At 37.0% G+C, this 20154-nt stretch overlaps 2 protein-coding genes across 5 annotated transcripts; one reads left to right on the plus strand and one right to left on the minus strand.

The window, feature by feature from the left end:
• Positions 1 to 4047: 4047 nt before the first annotated feature.
• Positions 4048 to 14458, plus strand: LOC106428715 (mechanosensitive ion channel protein 8). Of its 2 annotated transcripts, XM_022693029.2 has the most exons (5): positions 4048 to 11025; positions 11120 to 11243; positions 11324 to 11617; positions 11700 to 11902; positions 12005 to 14458. In XM_022693029.2, the coding sequence occupies exons 1-5, from the start codon at positions 9239 to 9241 to the stop codon at positions 12291 to 12293; spliced, it is 2697 nt and encodes an 898-aa protein (XP_022548750.2). In that variant the 5' UTR covers positions 4048 to 9238; the 3' UTR covers positions 12294 to 14458. The 2 variants fall into 2 exon arrangements, with proteins under 2 accessions (XP_022548750.2, XP_048593280.1); XM_048737323.1 differs by having other exon boundaries at positions 11338 to 12238.
• A 1100-nt stretch (positions 14459 to 15558) lies between these two features.
• On the minus strand, positions 15559 to 18295 carry LOC106428681 (pectin acetylesterase 2-like). 3 transcript variants are annotated; one of them, XM_013869428.3, is made up of 12 exons: positions 18048 to 18292; positions 17878 to 17960; positions 17672 to 17801; positions 17525 to 17598; positions 17361 to 17450; positions 17139 to 17260; positions 16997 to 17057; positions 16863 to 16916; positions 16686 to 16763; positions 16488 to 16593; positions 16104 to 16249; positions 15559 to 15779 (listed from the first exon to the last, which is right to left on the minus strand). In XM_013869428.3, the coding sequence occupies exons 1-12, from the start codon at positions 18250 to 18252 to the stop codon at positions 15672 to 15674; spliced, it is 1257 nt and encodes a 418-aa protein (XP_013724882.2). In that variant the 5' UTR covers positions 18253 to 18292; the 3' UTR covers positions 15559 to 15671. The 3 variants fall into 3 exon arrangements, 2 of the variants coding, with proteins under 2 accessions (XP_013724882.2, XP_013724883.2); XM_013869429.3 differs by lacking the exon at positions 16686 to 16763; XR_007315154.1 differs by lacking the exon at positions 15559 to 15779 and having other exon boundaries at positions 16134 to 16249; positions 16397 to 16593; positions 18048 to 18295.
• Positions 18296 to 20154: the final 1859 nt, after the last annotated feature.

The following is a 20154-nucleotide window of genomic DNA, read 5'->3' on the forward strand; positions in this document are numbered from 1 at the left end:
GGAGTACACTTCCATAAAATGAGTGTTCTACATATGGCTAATCTAGAATGTAATCTCCGAAAGTGTCATTCTCTTCTTGTGGCCAGTCATTGTAATTCATGGTCATTACTGTAATGAAAGATCTAAACTAACCTCTAGTCCTAACCTCGTAGGTAATGCTATTGGTCACGGATAACTAGATACAATTAGATTTACTCTTAAAAGTATATCACAAGTGCATTGTGAACCACAGTTGTATATTATGGATCGAATCCACAAAAACCAAGACTACACTACAAGTTCGCAAGTGCATTGTGAACCACAGTTGTAGAGCTACGAAGAAAATATGTTTTTTTTTATCTAAAGCTAATTAAGTATAAATATGCAGAAAGATTCAATGTTAAGAAGGGCATCAAGGAAATCTAAGGGATTCAAATATGCAGATAACAGATGAATCAAGGAAATCATTGATAAATGTTCTCAGAATTCCTAGCTTAACCTACTTGTGCAGTGCTAAACCCTTGTATTAGAAACTTAGAGAGTAACTTCTGTTGAATTTCGTATTCTAAACATGCATAAAGATAGAGTTTGATAGATTTATGACACTCCCTAACATTAATTTATGTTGGCTAAGAAGGTTTACTCATCCACATTCGTTCAGATATGTAAGCAATCACTTTTGTGCATTAAAATACATATGAATCAGAAACAAGGTCATGAGTCTAATTTCATCATTAAGAACAACTTAGATGAAGAATCTAATTGATATATCCTTATCTAAAAATCTGAGATCCAAAAGTCATAAAATCCTTTTGAAATCTCTAAACCCCAATTGAGAAACAACTCATACATGACAAAAGAAACAGATAAAGAGGATGAATACATAATATGATAAAACACAAAAGGTGGGGTTCAAAACACTTCTCCAAAAGTAGAGACGAATCTGTCTTCCCAAAACTCCAAACCTAAAAGTATGATGATAAAGAAAATGTAGTCTAAACAGTCGCTGAAAACAAGAGTATAGGTCAAAATCACGTTCTTGTCGAATTTGAGGCTAAACCACATCGAAAATCAAGAAAACCAAATGTTTTTTTTTAGACAAATGTTTAGTAAAATATGCATATCTTTCAATCTAACCATTGGATCAATCTTAAACCGGTGGGATTAGAAAGCTAACTCAGTTATATATCTTGTGTCAAACTTTGAACTCAGTCGCACCGTAGGAAATATTCAATCAATTGCTATAGTTCCGACATATCTGATTTTTGGTTCATAGACTCATTAAATAAATGTAGGATTTAGTTTGTTCAAGACTGATTTTATTTTTTGGTGAGTTTATTCAAGTCTGTTTTTATTTAATTTCCGAATTCTGATATTTATAGGTCTTATTCTCCTATAATTGATTCGAGTATTCGGATAAGTCGAGTAAAAAGCACCCATTTTGGATCTGTTCGGATAAAACAGCTAAACCTGAACCAGAACCAAATTTTCTACAGTTACTTCGGATATATCCAAAATTATCCGGATCCGAAAAATATCGAACCAAATCCGATCCGAGTTTTATAAATACCCGATCGGTAACAATTTTTACATATCTAAAATATCCGAGATCCGAAATACCTAATCCGAACCCGATTCGGATATCCGAATGCCCAAGCCTACAATTTGACACTTTCTGCTCCAACTCGACCGACTAACTGAAAAGACGCGTTAAAGACTAAAATAATCTAGAAGACATACTGTGACTCGATAAACAACTCAAAAAAAAAGTTAGAAACCGACCAAATCTACGTTTATCCCATCCCATGCCGTCCATCAACCATTAGGAAATCTTGTATTTCTAAAACTGAATTCCACCATTTATGCTTAAAACTCATATGTATTTGCATTATTTTCTGTCTTTTTCTTCTCTAAAAATCTTGAAACAGTTGATTCGAAACAACCAATGAGACATCATGGGATGAGTATGACTAATGATTTTTTCACTTGGAGAAGAACATTGGAATGCGATTGAGCCGAGGCATTCGGGCTATTGGGCCGAGTTCGTGCATCGGGATTATGGCACCAAGTAAAGTCAACATGTTTAGCCGAGTACGGGTGTCGAGCTGATGGCGCGAAGTAGCACTAAGTTGAGCTGACTTAACGGTCGAGTTCCTTATTTAATGGGACTTGTGAAGGGATTTAATCCATCTCCAGTACCTGTCATGCCTATTTTTCTTATTCTATCTTCTAACAGTGAGATTGTATCTTCTAACATTATGTGGCACCATCATCCAGTTCAAGTTAGTTGAATTATAAAATTCAGGTGTTGCTGATTTTTTTTTTCACGTAAAAGCATTAGATTAGTTCTGTCACATACATCTAAGGGTGTAACAAATATTTTGGAAGAAACATGAGTTTGGTTCTCTATCATCTTTGAGAAAGAATATTACAAAAAAAGATTCTCTATATACAAATGCAAAGTTACTGAAAAGATTGGAAAAGGTCGTTAACTCGTAAAAGAACATGCATAAACATGTGATTCAAGGGTTCTTCATCCCACAAGTATCAGAGAGGTTATTAACCTCCCTATATGTTGAATGTCCAAGGTTGTAAACTCCAAATTATACAATAACAGGTCGGATGAAGTTTCTCCCGTATGATCTTCACCACTCTGAGAATGTATATGTTTTGAGCATGGTTTAGCGAGACTAACTTGAAATAATAGCATAAAAGAACCGCTCATGAAACTGACAAGAAACCTAATATATGTTCAGAGACTAGTATTGCAAAAAGGAGTGATAAAATGATAGTGTAACAGTTTCCATAGCCACAAGATGAAAATGATCCTAGACAAACCACTGACCTCATGAGAAGTAACCCAGTAGGGTGGAGGCCAGAACAGGTTGGTATACTTCAGAAGTCGGTGCACCATTTCTGAAATCAAACACTCCCAAGTCTCGACCTTGCATCCCACCCAATTCATCCTCACTGAAGAAAACAGAGCTTCGACCACGAAGAGGCAACAAATCAGAAGCTGATGCTGAAAAAGTGCAGTCATCTCCAAGGAACAACATTCTATCCCCAAGATCTTTCACCTCAACCCAACTCTTCTCTCTTTCCATAAACTTAAAAGCTTTTTTAAACTTCACCGTCCTCTCATTCATAAGAACCGCTTGATGCTCATAGACCTCCTCAGCGAACCCCGGATCCCCATCAACCTCCTCCATACTCAAATACATATCAACTAGCAACATCTCACCACAAGACTCAACTAAAAACTTCTTATCACCGCCATAGACATGACTCGCATCCAATGTCAGTTCCAAAGAGATAAAATCTACAGACACAGTCCTCTAATTGTTGTCAACAACAAAGAAAGAAACGTCCACCAAACACAATGATATCATCATAAGGAGAAGGCATGTCATTGATCACGGACCAACCTCGATCACAATACCTAAGCACATCTAACCAGGGCCGGCTCAAACGTTTTAGAGGCCCCGGGGCAAAACTAAAAAAGTGACCCTTAACATGTGAAACTGTAATGTTGATATTGTAGCTACTAAGTAATATAAAACAGTTTTTGTTTGAAAATGTAAACATAACCATAAAATTAAAACAGTCTTGATTCTTTTATAGCTTTTCTTGAGAATGAGATGACTTGCTTTCACAAAAACCTTTATAACATGTTCTCCTGGATCTGAAAAAAAAAACAGCAGTCATCTTAAAAAGAAATGCAATCATAAGAAACAATTTTTCGAGCTTTACTCGATGCAAAGTCATGGATAACAGTTTCAAAATCAATGCTTTCTAGGTTATTATTTTCAATACATAAAATAGCTAAACCATTCAATCTCTCTTGAGACATTGAATATCTTAAGTAATTTTTCAACAACTTTAATTTTGAAAAACTCCTCTCAGCTGAGGCTACAGTCACAGGTGTAGTCAAAAGAATTCTATAAGCAATTGAAACATTTTGATAACAACCTACACTTTCAACAAACTCAAGGACTTCAGTAGGTTTCTATAGATACATCGGGTAAAGTCGTTTGCAGCATTCTCAATTCAGAATAAAGATCATTCAAATCAACATCAGAAGAATCACCATTAGAAAAAGTATTGTAAAAGTTAGTGCAATGAGTCCGAAGTTCACTTTCGTCTAATACTTTTAATTTCAAAGAATCAAATAAAAACCCAAAAACACTTTTAAAATTCATCATTTGATCAAACCTGTTCTTCACTGAAGTAAATGCCATGTCCACAACAACTAAAAAGTAATCAACTCTAAAAGCATCTTCACCTGATTGTACTTGTTCACCTGAATCAGTTTCATCAAACCGTTTTTTTTTCTAAAGACACGACGCTTATTTGGAAAAACAGGATCAACATCCATCTCATGAGCAATATTTTTAGCTACATTCAAACTAGAATTGAACCCTTCATCTCTATACTTCTCAAAAAACATAATTACACCTTGGAGTTGTTTTAAAGCATTGTCAATGCACATAGATTTAGACTGTAAGCTCTTACTAACCGAGTTAATAGCAAACATAATTTCATACCAAATGACCATGCCAACTAAAAATACAAAATTATCAAATGCCATAATTAAACTTTCGGCATCAATTTTTTCATAGCATCATCACATGATTCATACAATTCTCTTAAAGCTGACTTTACTAGCAAAGTTTGAAATTGGATAGCTTTCACACTGTTAATTCGGCTTTCCCAGCGAGTATTGGATAATGATTTCATTGTAAAAAAAGGAACATGGTCAAGCAAAATATTCCATCTCTTTGTAGAACCAGAAAACAGGGTATATATGCGTTGCACAACTCCAAAGAAAGAAATAGCTTTCAAACATGAATGAGCCATATCACTAACCACAAGATAAAGACTATGACAAGCACATGGCATATACAAAGCTTTTGAATTTATGTCAAGCTATCGTCTTTGAACAATGTTTTGCTTTCATATTAGAACCACTGTCGTAACTTTGACCCCTCAAATTATCAACATCAAGAGTAAGAGACATTAGAACATCTAATAATTTTTCAAAGAGCCGTAGACCAGATGTGTCATCTACCTTTAGAAACTTTTAAAAAAATACTCTTCTACTTTAACTTCTTTTTTGACATCAAAAGGTTGTTCTATTACTCAAACTAGAGGTGGTCTGGGTATCCAGACCGGAATAGAACAACCAACAAAAACTAGATTTCTATGAAAAGCTCGAGCGGTCTTTGCTAGTGCGTTGCTGTCTTGTTCTTTGCCCTTGGTACATGAAAGATCTTGAAGTTCGGAAAGTGTCTTTGAATAGCTGCTACCTCTGATAACTCCGTGGAGAAACTTGGCCATGCTCTTGGGTCCTTGATAATCGAGATTATGTCCTTGCAGTCTGTTCTGAAGTTCTTGCATGATGTATGTTGACTCATATTCTCCATTGCCCATATTAGTGCCTCAAGTTCAGAGTGTACTGAAGATAACCTTCTCTGTATGCTCCTCAACCCTAAGAGTTGTTCCTGCCAAGTTCCATCTAGCCATACCCACCCCAATCCGCTATACTGCAAAACTGCAGTCCAAGAACCATCAGGCAGATATTCTCCAAGCTAACGCCTTGTATATCCCCAATATGTTGTGATGGGTCTGTATCATCACTTTCATTTCGATTTACATTGAACCAGGCATTGCACTCATTCTGGGCATGTCTAATTAGTTCCTCTGGCTCACGTGATATTCCTCTAAATAATTTTCATTCCTTGCTTTCCAAAGATACCATATAATCCATGGGTATGGATCTCTGTCTAAGTTCGGATCTTCTATTTCACTCTTCCTCCAGAACAGATAATCTAGGTTCGTATAGACGCTTGATATTGGGAAAATGCCAGGACACGAAGGTGTGGATGCTAATGTGCATGCTTGCAAAGCAGGAGGGTATTCAAATATAGCATGGTTAACTGATTCATCATCCTCTCCACATCTTGGACAATAATTATCGCAACGCATATGATGCCGTGTCAGATTTCTCATTACTGCCATATATCCTGAAACCATTTGCCAAATCAAATGTTGGATCTTTTTGGGGGCCTTGATCTTCCAGGCATAAGCTTGCAGCTTAGTTATACTGGGCTCGGATACCACTTCCTCGGGAGATTGATACATTATATTTCTTGCCACCCAATATCCAAACAGAGTTGTGTTTGTTCCTTGTCAAGAAGAAATAACGTGGCATAGGAAGTGTTCTCGTATTGTCTTGTGTTTGTTCCTTGATACATTATATTTCTTGCATAGGAAGTGTTCTCGTCTTGTCTTGTGTTTGTTCCTTGATACATTATATTTCTTGCATAGGGACATTGGTCATTTACATTTGTGCAGTGCTAAAACCTTTTGTGCTCTTGCCGTGTGAGGCAGAATTCATGGCGGGAACTGAAGCAACAAGACAAGCGTTATGGCTGCAAGAGTTGCTAAGTGAGATCACCGGAGATCCTTGTGAAAAGGTCACCATACGAATTGATAATCGGTCTGCTATTGCTTTGACTAAGAATCTTGTTTTTCATGGAAGAAGTAAACATATACATTCTCGATATCACTTCATACGTGAATGTGTTGAGAGGAAGTTGATAGAAGTTGATCATGTACCTGGCACTAAACAAAAGACGGATATTCTAACTAAGGCGTTGGGAAGAATCAAGTTTGGAGAAATGAGAGACTTCATTGGCATGCAGGATTTGGAGAAAAGAGATTGAGAGAGAATGTTGAGATAAGCTTGAAATAACTTATTGTGCAAGTTACCTAATTCTATTGAGTTATAGAAATAAGAAAATATCTATTTGTGATTCCTAATGAGTTTAGGAAAGTTTGAGTTATATATAAGAAGATGCAAAGTATGTTGCATAACTTATGAGTTGTGAGATTTAGTTTTGAGGTTATTTTCTAAAGCAATAAGATTTGAGTTCTTATTAATTGTGTGTGACGAAGTTCTGTGTGTGGCCTAGGGTTCATTGTGTGAGAGACCTAAGGATAATCGTGTGTGGTATCGGCTTGATACAATAGCAGGAAATCCTGTTTTAGCCAAGGAGGCTACACAAATTGGTTACTGGTCTCTGACCGAAAACTACTACGATGTTTGCTGGAGGCTCTGGTACTAAATATCCAAAGAGAATCGAGCAGCTAGTGTTGTTCTTCTGAAGATGCTTCTAGAGAAATGGAATAACCATTCTGTCAAATTACTATCATTATCACCACGACCCAACGCAATGAGTGAATTCTTTTTTTTTAATGTATATTCACTATGTCTATGATATTAGCTGACGAAGGTATTAGTAAAAAACAGAACCTTGAATCGATCCTTAAGTTTTCTGCTCCAAATTGGGTATGTAATCAAATCTGCTACCATTGCTATAGGAAATACTGTTTTAGCCAGAGAAGCTACAAATATCGCTATCTGGTCGCTGGTGCTATATCTGTAGAGAGAATCCAGACGCTAGTCTTGTTATTCTTGAAACTCTTGTACATGACTTTAAGGTTCATTCCCCCAAGCTATCATCATCAAGGGAGGGGTGACAAACTTTATTGTGGAGATATTCACTGTTTCTTTGAGACTAGCTGGAGAAGCTATCATTGACAAACAAAGCTTTTAATCGGTGATTGAGTTTTCTGCCTCCAAATATAGTATGTACTCTCTGTTGCAGGAAATCCTATTGTAGCCAGGGAAGCTGCAGCAATCGCTATCTGGGCGCTGACCAAAAATATTGTTGGCTGGAGGCGCTAGTACTATCTTTTTGAGAAGAATCTAAAAGCTAGTGTTTTTCTTCTTGAAACTCTTTTACAAGATGACAAGTATGATTTCCACAAGCTGTCGTCGAGAGCTACTCTCACTATTAGTCAAGCTATGAAGAGCTTCTTGATAAAGGTAATGCCTCTTACTTAGTCTTCTATGCTAACTATTTTCACCAACCGCTCGGTTGTAATTTTTTCATCTTTGTGCGGAACCTGTGGTGTTTTCGTAGAACAGTGAAGGCATTGCATCTGTGTGTCTTAAATCTCTGTGCACCAGTAAAAGCCCAGCACTCGTGCGTCGGACGAAGAAGATAAACTCGCTAACAAGGTTGACATCTGGGGGGTGCGGTGGCCGAAGGCCCCCGCGGTACGGTATGCCTTTTAGGTTTAGGAAAATTTACTTTTTCTAGATAAATATGTATTCCTAAAGGATAAAGAAAATCGGTTTTGAAGCTGCTATAAATATGGGTCTAAGGGTTTGTAAGATTTATTCATTTACACAATAATAAGAAACCCTAAACGGGTATTTGCCTCAATACGTTTTGTTCTTTATTGTCTTCTTGCTTAATTTGTGGCTGTTCACAACAGAAGACATCACTGCAGGAGGAGCCAATGGTAATCTTTACAAAGAAGCTGACAAGTCCTGCAAGGTGATATTAGGGAGGCTCTCCCCTGGAAATTGCAGCAGCCTCAGAGGTGCATGCATTACTGATGTGGTTCTTCTGGTTCTTGGTTCTGTACTTGTTCTGATCGGTCTGACCACCGTGTTTGGTTGGATTTAGGAGTCTGTTTAAAGCAAGCAAGTGCTTACAATGTTTCATTTGTCTGGCGATTAATTATTTATACTTTCCGTTTCTTTTATGTTTATTTAATTAATGATGAAATACATACTTGTTTGGGTTTAATATTTCTTTTGAGATTGATATTCATTTGTATATTTTGTGTTGGAACTCAAGAAAAAGATCGTCTAAACAAAGTTGTTTAAACAAGGTTGTTTGCACGAACTATCTTCAGTAAAAATGGGGTCCTCTAAAAGCGATCCCTCTGGAGAGAAGATTTCCAAGACAATCCGCAGTGATGATCTCAAAGAATGGATGTCGTGTATTTGTGAAGACGTATTTCGATGGCTGAGCCAATGATTCAGTTTGTGTATGCTCAACAAAATCTCCCTTAAAATTTTAGATAAAATTTAGTTTCAAAAGAAAAAAAATAGATAAAGATATAGAAATGAAATCACTGAAGCTATATATTAAACAGTGGCTATTGAACACTTATTTACACCAACTTATAAGGATTGGACTCTCTCAAACCAAGTTAATATTATTTGAAAATAATTAAATATTTTAAATTGCTTTACAGTACACCACCCCATGCAATTACACGTAACACTTTTTATTAATTAGTCAAAGTCTCGTGCCATGCAACACAACAAGCGCCGAAGTTTATGTTTCCTTGTCTAAAGTTCGTAAATCTGTTCAGTCTTTTTTTTTTCACTTTCTAAATGGATTTCAGAAACTCTTTCAAATCTCACAGCTCTTACAAACAGATTCGTAGCCCAGGAGATCAAAGCGAGACAAGCACTCCTGAGCACCGTCCGATTCTCCACGATCCCGATATGGACCACCACAAAACAGAGAGCTCTAGTTCTTTCCATGAAGACTGTCGGGACGCACCCGTGGAACGTGACCCTAGCTACAACTTTTGGCAAGACAACAAAACTTCCGAACAGGCGGCGGCTGCAGGAACCAGCGGCAGAGAACCAACCGTTATGACTCGAAAGAGCGTTAGAATAAGCAGAAGTTTCAACTTCGGATCAGGAAAGCCCCCACCGTTGGAGGAATCGCCCACGAAAATGGCAGGAGGAGAGCAACGACAATGGGGAGGAGGAGGAGAGATCACAGTCGATGTGGATCAAGAGAACGAGGAGGACGCAAGTCGCCACACGTTACCCACGCCAGCATCAACAGCTCGGACATCATTCGACGCATCTAGGGAACTGCGAGTCTCTTTCAAAGTCCGTGAAGCTGGCAGTACAACCTTCACCGGTTCGGTTGCTTCTTCGTCTTCTACTACTCCATCGTCTTCTTCGTCCGCGACACTGCGGACGAATCAAGACACACAACAACAGCAGGAAGACGAGGTCGTGAGATGCACTTCAAACACGTCGTTTCAGAGGAAGTCAGAGCTTATTTCAAGGGTTAAGACAAGATCAAGGCTTCAAGATCCGCCACGAGAGGAAGACACGCCTTACTCTGGTTGGAGATCTGGTCAGTTGAAATCCGGTTTACTCGGGGATATTGATGAAGAGGATGACCCATTAGCCGACGAAGATGTACCTGATGAGTATAAAAGAGGGAAGCTCGACGCGATAACATTGCTCGAGTGGCTTAGCTTAGTGGCTATAATAGCTGCACTGGCGTGTAGCTTATCGATACCTTCTTGGAAGAAAGTGAGACTTTGGAACTTACATTTGTGGAAATGGGAAGTGTTCTTGCTTGTTCTTATATGTGGGAGGTTAGTCTCAGGATGGGGGATCAGAATCATCGTCTTCTTCATCGAAAGAAACTTCCTTTTGCGGAAACGTGTTCTTTACTTTGTGTACGGTGTAAGAAGAGCTGTTCAGAACTGTCTCTGGCTAGGTTTGGTTCTCCTCGCGTGGCATTTCTTGTTCGACAAGAAAGTACAAAGAGAGACAAAGAGCAAGTTTCTTCCTTACGTAACCAAGATCTTGGTGTGTTTCTTGTTAAGCACCATCTTGTGGTTGATCAAAACGCTTGTGGTTAAAGTCATGGCTTCTTCTTTCCACGTTAGTACCTACTTTGATCGGATTCAAGAAGCTATGTTTAACCAGTACGTGATCGAGACGCTATCTGGTCCTCCCATGATTGAGATGAGCAGGATTGAGGAAGAGGAAGAGAAGGCTCAAGAAGAGATTTTCAAGATGCAGAACGCAGGTGCTAATTTACCGCCGGATCTCTGCGCGGCTGCGTTAGCACCGGGGAAGAGCGGGAGAGTGATGAACCCGAAACTCTCACCGATCATTCCGAAAACAACGGCTGACAGTGGGATCAGCATGGAGCACCTTCACAGGATGAATCACAAGAACATCTCAGCTTGGAACATGAAGAGGCTAATGAAGATTGTGAGACATGTTTCTCTTACCACGTTAGATGAGCAGATGCTTGAATCCACATACGAAGATGAATCCACCAGACAGATACGAAGCGAAAAAGAAGCTAAAGCAGCGGCAAGAAAGATTTTCAAGAACGTGGCTCAACGTGGCGCAAAGTGTGTTCATAGTTTACTTTTATTTTTCTCTTTATCTATATTAGAACCAACGTTGAGTTTTGCTGATAAACTCATCTATCTGAATGAACAAAAGGCACATTTACATGGATGACTTGATAAGATTTTTGCGAGAAGACGAGGCGATGAAGACAATGAGCCTATTCGAAGGTGCACCAGAGACCAGAAGGATTAGCAAATCAGCTTTGAAGAACTGGCTGGTAATTGCCTATTCTCCAAGATTCTCCAGATTTCTCTTGTGTATTTATATATGTATCACTCTGTTGTTGACTTTTATTAGGTCAATGCTTTCAGAGAGCGAAGAGCTCTTGCCCTGACACTCAACGACACCAAGACAGCTGTGAACAAGCTCCATCACATGATCAATATTGTCACTGCCATTGTCATAGTTGTTATATGGCTTGTCCTTCTCGAAATTGCATCCTCAAAGGTACTTCTCTTTGTAAGCTCACAAGTTGTACTCTTGGCCTTCATCTTTGGGAACACTGTCAAGACCGTCTTCGAATCAATCATCTTCTTGTTCATCGTGCATCCTTACGATGTTGGTGATCGCTGTGAGATTGACGATGTACAGGTAAAAATAACAAAGATTGTTCACCTTTGGCTATTATTTACCCTTAACTTACTTTGCTAACAAAAGTTTATCTTAAATTTAGTTGGTGGTGGAGGAGATGAACATACTTACCACAGTGTTCTTGAGATATGACAATCTGAAGATTATGTACCCGAATAGTCTTCTATGGCAGAAATCGATTAGCAATTATTACCGAAGTCCAGACATGGGAGACGCAATCGAGTTCTGTGTCCACATTACTACTCCTGTTGAAAAGATTGCAACGATCAGGCAAAGAATATCAAAGTAAAACACTTAGCCCTTTAGTGCTTATTATGCATGTTTTTATAATACTTTTGAAAACCATGTGCTAATCCTTCTTCTTTTTTTTTTCAAATGGCAATGTAGCTACATTGACAACAAGCCGGAGTATTGGCACCCATCAGCCAAGATCATCGTAAAGAACGTGGAAGGTTTGAACATGATAAGGTTAGTAATTTGGCCAGATCACAGATTTAATCACCAAGACATGCTTGAAAGATGGTCAAGAAGATCCGTGTTGGTCGAAGAAGTGATTAAGATCCTCCTCGAACTTGACATTCAGCACCGGTTTTATCCACACGATATCAATGTCAAAACAATGCCTACCGTTGTCTCCAGCAGAGTTCCACAAGGCTGGTCAGAAAACCCTGCTTGAATTTGATGAGCAAACAAGGTGTCATTGTTGTTGTTTTTTTTTCCTCAGACAAATGCAAAAGCGGTCTAACAATTTTTGTAACCAACAAACATCAATTAGCTTCTATACCACAATTTTGACCTTCTTAAGATTTTGTTTCAACATTTGGTTCCCAAAAGTTGTACACCGATTAATTAATCTATGACTTTACTACCCCTACATGTGCTTTTAGTATTAGGAAACAAACTAGGCTAACATCATCTAATCCGTTGAATCACAACAAGTTTGAACTTCTGAAGATTCATATTACACCACTTGGTCGCTGGTACTACATAGAGTTGTAAATTAAACAAACAAGCATCTTGGTGCTACTCTTGCATGTGCTTTTAGGATTAAGGAACAACTACAACCTCTTGACTAATCACTGATTAACTGTATTTTATCTGTTTTGAGTATTTATCAAATCAAATTATGTGTGTTTATATTATTTTAGTCATTTATCAATTTTTAGTTTTTTTTATTTGGAATCGAACAAGTTCATTTGGATAGAAAAGAGCATATGAAGATGCAGAATTGTGCATATTCGCCAGATGTCTAACAATGTATATAAGACTTTCCACCAATGGATAGTTTGATCATAAGATAGAGAATTGAATTACTTTATAATGCAAATGGTTTGAGATCGATCGAACAGTGCCATCAAATGTTATGCATGTATTACTGAAGATTGATATGTATACTAGTTCAATATAAGAAAAAGAAAATTTGGCTTTCTTTATTTTCTTTTGATTTTTTCCTGAATTCGATTATGACATGATTTTGACATGTATCTGATATTTTGAGCCATTATTTAGGCAAATGCAATTTTAATCATTTTTTTTACCGTCATGTATGCGTAGATCACTATTATGTTAAAGGTTTCAAGGGAGTTCATGGATTGATGATTGTGATTTGTTATAATATATTGTAATCTAAGTTGATTTAAATACTTGAACTTGATGGATCACCAAGTTCATGATTACTACATTTTTAGTGCAACGAAAGTTATTGTTTAAATGTTTGAACAAACTTAGATGAACGAAATATTTTTGGTCAATGGAAGTCTATATTTTATGAACCAATAAATCAAATTTACTACATGTTTAGATTTTTGAATTCAACAGAATTTAGTCTTTATATACCTATATTTAAGTTTTGAGAGAATAATACTAAGGCCATCTACATTGCTAGTATCTCATCAAGTCTTTCACCAATTAAAAAAATACAAAGGTGTTACTCTCTCTATATAGATCAAACACGTTCAGATAGAAATTTCTGGAGGAACGTCTTGCCTGACCACAACTTGGTCTAAAGAAATGGGCAGACGACAAAAAAAAAAATGAGAGAGAAATCAAGAGACGTTACTACACTAAGCAACTTTCACAAATTCATGAGAGAGTTGAATAGTGTCATATTCTGATTGATTCAACTTTTTTATATTTGAGAAAATTACACACATATACACTTTTTGTCTTTGCAATAACACTGAGAAGCACTTTTCGCTTGCCACACACATTGTGGGTGCTGAATGTCTAATATACTCTCCTAACACAGTTCTTCTCTCGTTACTTCTTACTCCAACCTAAATAAATTATTTTTTTTTCTTTTATTCTTTAGTGGTTAAACGCAAACTGAGGAGTCCACAACCCTGTATCTTTAGGTAACTAGTTTTTTCATGAAAAAAAAATCATAAAACCCTTCTTTCCCAAATTCTCACATGTATTTTATATATTTAAATAAATTCTCACATTATTAAAAGATCCATTTTAATATATATTTATATGTGTTTTAACATTATATATTCTCACATAATATATATTTTCATATATATTAATATTCATGTTTGGTATTGCACTGTAGTTGAAGACAAAACAATAGTAAGCCACAAACTTTTTTGAACAAAAAAAAATATGAAGAAACAAAGAATGTGTGTAAGAAATATATGTATCCACAACTCTTTTGTCTACGAATTTGATATCCACAATTCGTTCGAACACAATTTTTCCATCCACATCCACAATATTAATATAAATCACTATATCCATACATGAATCCACTTTTGGCTTGTTTTAGGCTATTCGTGATGAATTTATCAAGCACCGAGCATTTCACATTCGGAATCTATATCTTTTCATCTATGCCCACATTTTTTCGTCTATGTCCATATATTTTTTGTATAAATGTTAATATATAATATATATATATATATATATGAAAGTGGATGTTAAAAATAGAGAAAAAGTGTATAATTTATTGTAACAATTATTTTTGTTTTATATATCATAAAATCTGAGAAAGACATATATAAACACAAGGAGAATAAACAATAATGAAATAAAGAAAAAAAAAATATATCTAAACCAATATTTTTGTTATTTTTGTATCTCTATATTTTTTCAACATACACATTCAAAAACACTATTATTATATCACCAAAATATTAGTTATGTCTTTTAGTTCTCCAAATAACCACACAACTAATTTCCTAAAGAACCTAGGGTAAAATAGTCAAAATATTGCATTGGGAATATTAATTATTCTCCTAATGTGTCTTATGAAATAAACAAAAAGACAAATGTGTCTAACAGTGTAACTCACTCTTTTTATTTTACAAATTTTATTAATAATTTTGTTATATTGCTAATTTCTAAAACCATCTACATTAGGTAATTTTTTTTTTCTCTTTTAACATTCGGCAACATATTTTTTTCTCTAGAATTACACAAGACAGAAATATTTGTTTATACAGTTCCCTTAAGTCTAAACGATAGTCTAATGAATGTGAGAGATCAACCATTGTGAAGCAAGTGATACAATGTAGAATAAGATATTGAATACAACTTGGAATAATATTAAGCTTATCTAGCTAGGATTGAGAATATGTTTGCATTATCTATCGATACAGAATTATCTAAAATATGTTTGCATTTATCGCCAATAATAGCAGTAGTTCATACTAATTTTACACTAGCAATTTGGTTAGCTAAATTGTTCTAGGCAGTTGTCCTTTATTTTCGGTTATTTGTTGAAAATAAGAATGACAAAAAGGATTTGAATGCCAAAATATAGGGTCCGATTGGTAATGGCTGTAGCTTTAAATATTTTGCTGTAGAAAAAAATCTGTAGATTTTTTGCTGTGGCTTTAGATTTTATTGCTGTAGAATTTTATTGAAGCACTAAAAAATTGCTTTGGATATTTGGCTCTGCAGAGCACTTGTACAGCTGTAGGATATTTTAAGAGCTGTGGTTTCAAAAAAAAATTTAAAGCTTAATTGCTCTGAATTTGGTGCTGTGGAAATAAATAGGGCTGTGGACAGCACGTACAGCAACTACCAATCACCCCCATATAGAAACAATTTATCATTCGGCAACTTCATTGCGGCAAGTCTTGTCACAAGGATAAGCACAGTCTATGAGTTTCGCTCCTCTTCTTTCGAAATACCAATCTCCCACAGCTACTGCAATTCTCTGTTTTGGTATATGCAACAAACATCATTAATAATTGGACTTAAATCGTAAGAAAATTATCAAAAATAGTATAACGAAAATAACATGATTTAATAAAGTATGGGATTTGCATTTTATGTCAGTCTAAAAAAATTAGATCAGAACAAAAGTTCAAACAAGAATATTAGCTAAAGGTGTTAGTTTGGATGTTTTCCAATTTGTTTTTTTTTTAGCTTTTCAATGGCTTGTTTGGCGGATTATATTGTAACATACAAATCATGATCAATAGTAAAAACTGAAATGTTGCCTACCTTTTACCAAAAATAAATAAATAATGTTGCCTACCTTGTTCTTAACAGCAGGAGAGTTTTTGGAATACCATGTGTCCTGATTCTCTGTTTGGCAATGAGTAAAGCACGAGTTAATAAATACTCCGTTCTTCCTTGGCTTTGTAAAACTACTGATCAAATTCACCATCTGAGTCCTGAAACCTGTATTACACATTTGGAAAGCAGTATTAGAGTTATAAACCGGTATTGTAAATGTATCTAAACGGGTCTGTTGCTTAGTATAAATAGAGACAATACATACATTTGTACAGTTGAGCTGAATATACAGACTTATACATTTCTAACTACCTTCATCTCTCTCTCTCCCGACTCAATCATCTAATAAGCAGCACTTCAGATGTCTATTCAAAATCAAGAACATTATTAGCTGATGTTTCACCTTGCAAGAACTTTATCTGAGATGCATTGCACTTTGCGATGTTAAGTCTACAGTCAGACCAACTTCCATTTGGATCTGCAGATTTAGGAGTTAAACCCTCTCGGATCTGCACAGATAGAATATATCAGAAAAGAAAAAAAAAACAATACATTTTCCCTTTTTGGATAAAGCAGGGGTTAAAGAAGAGAATAAACTAGCCTGCCAAGAATCGTATGCAGCATTTAGAATAAACAATGACGTGTTCACTTGGTTTATTAGGTTTTGCGCGAAAAAACACTGCAGATATTGGAGCGTTGAGTAAAATCTCTTATGGGATCTATTTCGCATGGTTTATTATAAAGATAAATTAAACAGATGTAAGATGAAAACAAATACCGAAGTTGGATTAAGCCGTTTTAAACATTCGTTAGGGAGCTGTGTTGTAACACTCTGTATAAACATTACACAATTATCATATTAGTATAGTAAAGACAAAGTGTAAACACATAACAACTCTTATGTGTTCGTACCTGTAATTGTATTAAATCTCTGTATAAATTTCTAAGAGGTCGATCTCCAGCGACATCGGTGCTTCAGTTACATACATTACAAAACAATTTAACATATATATACGAAAGTTTTGTTTATGTAAGTAGCTAGAAAAACACTCACGCATCAAGGAAAAGGCCAGCATCACTCAGACATTTTACTTTGCCTTTAGGGTAATACCATTTAAAATTATCACAGTAAAGTATCGCTGTAAGGCCTCCAGTAGAACATCCAGAAAGCAGAGCCTAATGTGACATAAAGGTCTTAGGCTCCCGGAAACGTAGGCACGGCACTGATATTACACGACATATACATACACGAAACAACGACGAAAACGATGGTTACCTGCTTTGCCTCACGCAATCCATTGAATGTCATCAAGTCTACCATAACAGCTGTCCATATTCGCTTTCCTCTAAACTGAAGTTTTGCATCCTAATTGTATGTAGCAAGAGTAACATAGAGCAATTAATAGGTTACAAAACACTTATGTTTTAGACTTGGCTTACCTGATTTTCATTGTCTCCCATTAAGGATCCACCGTCACAGGACCTAACTTTTACTTTGTTCCAGTTATAAAAGTCTGCAAACAAACGTTTGTATTAGCAACGTAAACAGAGATAAACATCACACATGGTGATTTATAAGACACTAACCTGGATTTTCCGCGGCTTTGTCACTTAGAATTCCTGTAAAAGGTATACGTTTCTCCATATACTTGGACGATCCATGACTAGTTTTCTTCATATTTACACAATCTTCGATGGTACCACACCATCCACCTCCCTATCAAAACATAAAATGAGATCATGTACGACTAATATTTTTAAACATATATCAGGAGAGACTAATTGCAACAAACCTCAAACTGAACGATCCAATTCTTTGCTCCTGAACCGGACCCGGGATGAAAATGATATCCGGAAGGACTTCCATCTAGACACACTGCAATAATAACAGTGCTATATCGAATGAAATAATGAATGTTGGAAAATGCGAATATGGATCAGATCATGTTATAGAAGTTGTTACCTGCTGATCTCTCAACAGGATTTTTAACGAAAGTGAGTTCTACCATTGTAGGCTTTGCTTTGGAATAGACATTATTTTCGGTCTGATAAACATGTGTCCCATTAAAATCTGGGAGCCTCTCCATTTTATCAAACTCCGGCACCCCATTAACAGGGAAGATTAAGATGACACCAAACACAGTCAGACTCCATAAAAGTTTCTTCATTTCAAAGGAGACACAAGGTGGTTCACACGATCAGAAACCTTGGTTTATATAGAAAAGCATATAAGAATGAGAGATACTTGAGAGGAGAGAGAGGGAGCCTTAATTACCACATATTTTTTTATTATTAAGAGATAACACAAAATTACGAGACTAAGGAGATTTAACAGGCTTGTTATGTTGCATTTGACCAGATCAGGGTATCGGAAAGAGATATTTACGCCCACAGACACAATTCATCTTATCAATTACACATTAAGTCACTTTGGTCTTTGTGGACACTTTGTCTGAGTGAAATGTCTACCTTAGCCCTCTCCTCTTACTGAAAATCGGTTTCACGAATCATGTCTCAGTCCTGTAACTAGAACAACTGAATTAGATTGTCTAACTATTAACAATAAAGAGAATAAAACAAATAATATCTTTTCAGATATTTTTTAATTCAAATTTTGAAGGAATCGATCTAATATCTTTGCAGTTTCCAAGGGACAAACCCTAATTTCATCTCTCCCCCGACTTCTTGTAGATCTACAAACTCAACTCTCCTTTCCGGCTAGAGATTGTCGATTTCGTCATTACACACTAAGCCAGCCACCGTGGTTGATTCATCTTCTCTGTTTCGTCATTACACACATGGAAGGTGAGTTCCGTTACCTTCTCTGTTTCCGCCGCCGTGGTTGATTCATCTTCCACTGACAGCCACCGCTAACGATTTTCCCTTTTTTCAGATTATGCAGAGGACGCCGTAGACCACCGTCTTCCCGTGAGACTCTTCGCGACTGATAGATTCCCACGTCGCCGTCTGAATGTCTACTCAAGGCCGAACATCCTAGCTTTCCTCCGCCACATTCTTCGGGGTTCTCCGGTGTTTACAAGGATTAGAGAGTCTCCGTTTGGAAAGCTTTTTGATCTCCCCGCTCGACAGTGCCCCGTTTCGTGCAAGCTTATTCACGGTCTCCTCTCTCGTCAGTTGCTCTGCAACCAAGAACACACACTGTGGACTGTGTTTGGTAAAGACCCCCTGAGATTCAGTCTTGAAGAGTTTGGGACCATTACTGGTCTTAACTGTGGAGCATTTCCAGAGGGGTACGAAGCACCCGATCACAACCAAACGGGTTTAAACAAGCAGAAGGGCGCACACAAAGACCCGATGTGGAAGGAGTTAATTGGCAAGTACAACAACATCACCATCGCTGACTTAGCAGACGAGCTTGAGAATGACGAAGAAATGGATGACGAGAGGCGATTCCGGCTCGCCCTTATCATTATCGTGGATGGAGTGTTGATTGCCTCTCAACAGGTTCATCGCCCCACGCTTAGGTACGTCCAGATGTTAGGGGACGTAGATGCTTTCCTCGAATTTCCCTGGGGCCGTGAATCTTTCCTCCACACTGTACGGTGTATGAAACCACCAAAGTTCGAGAAAGGCAAGCTAGTTGAAGACCGCGTTGGTATGCTTGTCCAAAAACTCAAACAATCATCATTCCGTCTCACCGGATTCCCATTAGCACTGCAGCTACTCGCTTTCAGAGCTATACCAATGCTGCAGTCGAAGATCCCTGCTCCTTCTAACGAGCTGACAATAATGGAGCTTACCGAGCCTAACCTGCCTAGCCACCCTTCGATTGAACTTGACTCGGTTTTACAAGTTGAAGTTAACCCCTCTGTAAGTATATCTCTTGATTTGTGACATAAGAACATAAATTTTTTGTTTCACTAGTCCAGAGTTCTTATGTGTGTGTGTATTCTGCAGCTACTCGTGACACCAATTATCCCAATTGCCCGCGGTCCTCAACCTGGGTGGGGTGTTTGGCCTAACGTAGAGGCTGATGAGAAGGTGGGATACATGGAGCAGCTGATAGCCAACAACCATCAATTCACCAAATCTATGTGGCCTGGAGGAGA

This window comes from Brassica napus, chromosome A7 (genome assembly GCF_020379485.1).
Source record: "Brassica napus cultivar Da-Ae chromosome A7, Da-Ae, whole genome shotgun sequence".
In the NCBI taxonomy this organism is placed as follows: Eukaryota; Viridiplantae; Streptophyta; class Magnoliopsida; order Brassicales; family Brassicaceae; genus Brassica; species Brassica napus.